This window comes from Eucalyptus grandis, chromosome 3 (genome assembly GCF_016545825.1).
Source record: "Eucalyptus grandis isolate ANBG69807.140 chromosome 3, ASM1654582v1, whole genome shotgun sequence".
In the NCBI taxonomy this organism is placed as follows: Eukaryota; Viridiplantae; Streptophyta; class Magnoliopsida; order Myrtales; family Myrtaceae; genus Eucalyptus; species Eucalyptus grandis.
Window position 1 is genome coordinate 9,871,855 of NC_052614.1, and position 5,011 is coordinate 9,876,865.

At 42.4% G+C, this 5,011-nt stretch overlaps 1 protein-coding gene across 1 annotated transcript; it reads right to left on the reverse strand.

The window, feature by feature from the left end:
* Positions 1–394: 394 nt before the first annotated feature.
* On the reverse strand, positions 395–4,310 carry LOC104436461 (IQ domain-containing protein IQM1). The gene is made up of 9 exons (XM_010049239.3): positions 3,766–4,310; positions 2,925–3,430; positions 2,715–2,829; positions 2,546–2,611; positions 2,350–2,438; positions 2,128–2,215; positions 1,651–1,881; positions 1,426–1,527; positions 395–1,234 (listed from the first exon to the last, which is right to left on the reverse strand). The coding sequence occupies exons 2-9, from the start codon at positions 3,410–3,412 to the stop codon at positions 770–772; spliced, it is 1,644 nt and encodes a 547-aa protein (XP_010047541.2). The 5' UTR covers positions 3,413–3,430; positions 3,766–4,310; the 3' UTR covers positions 395–769.
* Positions 4,311–5,011: the final 701 nt, after the last annotated feature.

Genomic DNA, 5,011 nt, shown 5'->3' on the forward strand with positions numbered 1-5,011 from the left:
CATCTTATTTACCGGATACTTTTTCTCTTCTGCATAGTTGTAATATCTAGGTATATTGTGGGATTTTAAATGACTTCTCTCCATTTTCGGGGAAAAAGAACTTAAAAATGTTTCTCTGGCTATGATGATTGATATTAGATTGCATCTTAAAGTTACAAGATCAATATGATAATGCAATTACATAATGCCCAAAACAATTTTCGTGTCTCGGTGCCATTTCGGTGCCATAACAATGTCACGAGATCCATGCATCGGAGCTTGTGAGCAAATAACTAGATGGCAAGTCTCTCATGTTTCCCTTCTTTTATGTGGTTTCTCAGTAGTCATTTTGATCTGTTATTAAATAGTCGATCTGGGAGATAGATGGATCCTCGTTTCATATCTGAAAAAATAGTCAATGAACTTGCAAACGGATTTCAAGCTTCTTTATCAACTGCACTTTTACAGCCCTAATCTTGAAAAGTAGAAAAGGAAGTGCGGCATCGATCGGGTATACAAAAAAAGAATTGGAAAAAAGAGCCACAATTGGGTAAATAACACTTGAATGAACAAAGAAATTGACTAGATACATGAAAAAATGGGGTTAGTCCCTGAACTCTCCTCTACTATATAGGCTCTTCAGCCGTCTTATTTTTCCCTAGAAATTAGAAATCTCGAGCCGAGAGCAACAGAACTACAAGTGCCTCAGCCATCAAAAGTTATCGGACCTTGGCCCGGCCTGATGCCTCCACAATCGAAGCCCGCCCCGGCGTCCCCTCAATGAACGAACTTAGCTAGCTGAAGCAGACACAGTCCTTGGGCTCGGGAGGCCCATGCCAGTAAGCCGTGGGGACAACCTGACCTTTGGGCTCGGCCGCGGGGAAGGGATCGGACCGTAACCCCCGAAGGCTCCCGGGACAACTCTCGGAGAGAGGTTGACCTGCTCCAGCGCCCGTGACTGGAGCTCCGTGGGGTAGTCCCTCACGCAGCCGATGCGAGGCCCGGTTCCTGTCGACCACTTGCACGACAAGCGCCTGGCAAAGTCGAACACCGGCGGCTCTGCCTTGGCACGGGCATTCGTGACATTTTCTTGCGGAAGTCCAGGTTTGACGGTGGGCTTCTCTGGCTCAGCAACCAAGTCAACAGCTCCCAGGGCATCCGATGGGGCGGCTTCTGCAGGGTCCTCGCTTGTTTTATGTTTTGAGCCCTCATTGGAGGCTGTGGATGAAGGATCATCATCATCGATTGCACACCTCTGAGAAAAATAATACATATACTATGTCAGTGATCGGCTGGTCAAATCATTTGTTCATTTTTTAAGAATACAAAGACTTTCCCATCAATTTTATACGTACGCAACCAATCATAATAACAGCTAGATGGTCATCTTATCTACCTAACCATAGGAACTTGTTCACTACAATACTTATATTTACAAATTGATACCTTGACATTGCTGAGATCTACATGATGCTCCTCCAAGAAGCTGATGAACTCCTTGAAGTTCTCTTCTGTTGGGTGGTAGTGCCCACTGTATGGCCAAATAGCCTAAAGACAATCACAAAATACACACTAAGTGAGAAAAGAAGCCAGCTGCAGGAGACTATCGATTAAGAGCGGACAAGATGCAGACAAATACTTTGTTTAGAAATGCAGGGAAATGTGCCATACCTCTAGAATCCCATTATGGGCGACCAATCTTCCGGCTGCAGTGATGGCTGCACCAGCAAGAAAACTGGAGTGCTGAAACACGCCTTTCTCCTTTTTACCCACATACAAGGCCCTCGACGTGCTAAGTACAAATATCCACTTTGAACCTTCCATGGTGTTTACAAGCTCGCTGCGTTGCTTATACATGAGTTTTCCATTTTCGATAATCACCTCATACGCTTCTCTTTCGTTCTGCAGAAAAAACAAAGAGGAGTTAATGACAGCTCGAAGCAGATGCTTATGAGACATTTGATTTTGCACTACAAAATATAACAAGACACTTCCTCTCACATGTCCGCTGAACATTTTGCTACAATTAAGGATGTCCCAAAGTTTCTTTAACTTCAGTTTGTCCGAAGTATGTTCGGATGGGATGGATATTGACAAAAATAATCTGCTAAGGCATTCACTATAAGTCGAACAAAGAATGAAACTTACAGGTCCGAGATACTTGATGCATTGCTTATGCAGAACATTTCTTGGGCACTTTTTGAGATTCTCATCTTTACCACGTCCAACATCCAACCTGCATTTAACATGGTCCTCATTATTAAAAAGTCTTTTGACATTTGATGAATGTTTGCTAGCTCTACAATATTATGGTAGGCTAGAACAGGACATAACAAACACAACAAAAGATTTCCACGTTCGAACACTAACCAGTAGAAGAAAGGCTCTGTACTCTCGCTGTTGAACCACACGTCATAGTAGAGATGCAAATTGTGGCCATAACGATGCCGTGGGTCAATCTGTTCAAGCAGGAGACTATCAGCAGTATTCTTTATTTTTAGATCTCCTCTTCTTAGAAAGAAAAGTGACCTTGCTGTTGCATGTCTCAGGAGTTTAATTGACTTACAGCTTCAAGCCAGTGCTGTAATGCTAGCTTTTGAGCCTTCTCGTCTTTTGACAAACCTTTTCCTACCTGAAAGATAATTTATCAGCGTCCTAATGATATTGTTAATTGTCACGTAAGTTGAAAGCAGGAAAACAAAACGGGCTCTTTCAAAAGATTGTCTTTTATGTACCTTGGCGACTCTAGTTCTTGCCCTCGACCACCGAGAAACAACAGTTTCAGGCTTATCATCCTTGTAGAATGATACGGAACTATGCTTCAGGGCTGCAAAGTCTATCGCCTTCCACCTGAAACATTTGCAGTTTTGCACCAATTAGCCATTTAATAAAAGGGCACATCAGAAACAATTCGATCAATTCAAATTAATTTAAGAAAGACTCACCAGAGCTCCTCGACAACGACGGCGCAATCTGCCAAGTTTCTTCTTGTTCTGTAACTCTTGTACACTTTCTGCACCTTAACTGCCGCAGCATCGAGCTCGCATTTGGGTCTCGGCGAGAAAAATATCACAGGTTTAGGAAGGGACAATCCTCTGGCCGGTTTAGATTTCGGACCATCTTTGACTGTTAAGTTACCCGAAGCCCGGTTGGCTTCTTTACCTTGTAAGAAATTCTCAAAGGACAGGGTTCGTTCGAGCACCACGTTTTCGGGCTTGCAGTCTTTGTGTTTGATGGAATTCTTAGAATTGGTCTTGTCCGAGGCAACTGAATTGGTCATGACTCGTAAATTAGTTCTCTTCAAGCTACCTCTCCTCGAGGCAATCGCTTTTGGTTCCTTGGGAGATGAACTGATGTTGTGGGCCAATTTGACACACCAATGAGCAACGATTTCGTGCCAAGCAGATCTGAGCAAGGAAAGTGATACACCCATACAAATTTCAGCACTGACCTGCTCAAACACAAAAGAACCCAAATAATCAGGTGACAAAATTCCCAAAATGAAAGTAGAACTCATTGAAGAAAATGAAAGAGGAAGGGCAGAGAAAGCAAAATCCATCCATTCGACTGCCATAAAACTTCATAAAACGCAAACGAAGTCCAAGTCTTGACACGTTATCCCGCCCAAGAAAAGGGTAAAACAAGATTATCAGAGACAAAACAGAGCAAGAACATGTTTCTCCGCACAATCCTACCCAGCTCCGACATAAAAAAAGAATCTCGAATGCCCTGCTTTTAGCTGAAGAAACAAATTCGAAAGATAAAAGGTCGAAACTTTATCATTACCTGTCAGTCCACAATCAAGAACTGAGCCCAGAAATCCTCTCCTCTTATATTTCCTTTTCCCTCGCGAACAAGTTGTTTTTCTGAGAGCTTAAAGACGATTTTCACAAGATATGCCTGAGGCAGACCCCAACTCCCCCTTTATATACGGGCGCCCCAAAGGGTAGAAGAGGAGGGAGGGTCTACGCGACCTTCAAATACGGACCGTGATTGCGAACTTTGAACGGGGGTGTTCCTTGTTGATTTCAACGTGGGGGACTTTGAACAGCACGAGCGGTTTGAGGAATTCAAAGGTCGGAATGGAAACTCCGCAAGACTTTTGGAGGAGTATATGCAACAACCCCTTCGCAGACGGAAGGGAAACCAAGAAATTTGGTGGGTGGGTTGTTGTTCCTTGCCGGAGAACGAGATTCTGCAGGAAGAGAGAGGCTCAAGAATGATTTATATGGAAAATGGGATTTGGAGAGAGAAGGGCAGTCAAAGAAAGTAAGCCAATCCGTGGGCTCTTACAGAGAGAGAGAGAGAGAGAGAGAGAGAGTATGCGGGAGACGAGGGGGAGGTTTCCATGAAATGACACGATTGACCTGCTGCTGGGACTGTGAATCCCAGCGCTGGGAATTCCTCTCACGTCTCGTTCCAAGTTTTAATGGTCAAATTGGCATTGCCCTTAACCGACGACATTAAAATAAAGTCAAAATAGGGAGTTAGATAGTCACATGCGTCGTGCAGCAGCGGTGAAGGTGCTGCCACTGCGAAAAGTCCTTACCCTCTTGGACGTATTTTAGTAATCGCTCCCCGCGCTTATGTATGTACGCTGTAGTCCCAACTTCACGAGTCGCATTCTAACTGGTTCCAAGATAGAACTTGGAACAAAAAAAGTGGATCAGTGGAGATTCCAAAATATGTAAAGATAGATTTCTGATTTTTGAAAATTAGGGAACTCATTTTAATGGGAAGGTTTTAGATTCTAGGTACGTGAAATTTAGAATCTAGAACCAGAAATAAGTTCTTGTGTTTTTTTTTTTTTTTTTTTAATGTTTTCGATAGCACCGCTAATCTGAACTTTAATTTTATAATTGAGACTTTTACTTTGTTAATATTTCATATTTTTCATATATTTAAATATAAATTATGATTAGTAAATTATAAGAACAAATGATGGTTATTTAAAATGATGATTCATTACAATCGTTCAATTAATATTTTGAGTAGAACCTACAAACTAACCTCAAAACTTGTGACAAGATAG

Coding starts and splice junctions, on each gene's coding strand:
- LOC104436461 (XM_010049239.3), bottom strand. CDS start 3,412: ATGGGTGTATCACTTTCCTTGCTCAGATCTGCTTGGCACGAAATCGTT. Junction 1,528..1,650: donor CCCATAATGGGATTCTAGAG/GTATGGCACATT, acceptor GATTGTCTTTAG/GCTATTTGGCCATACAGTGG. Junction 1,235..1,425: donor TAGATCTCAGCAATGTCAAG/GTATCAATTTGT, acceptor TATTTTTCTCAG/AGGTGTGCAATCGATGATGA.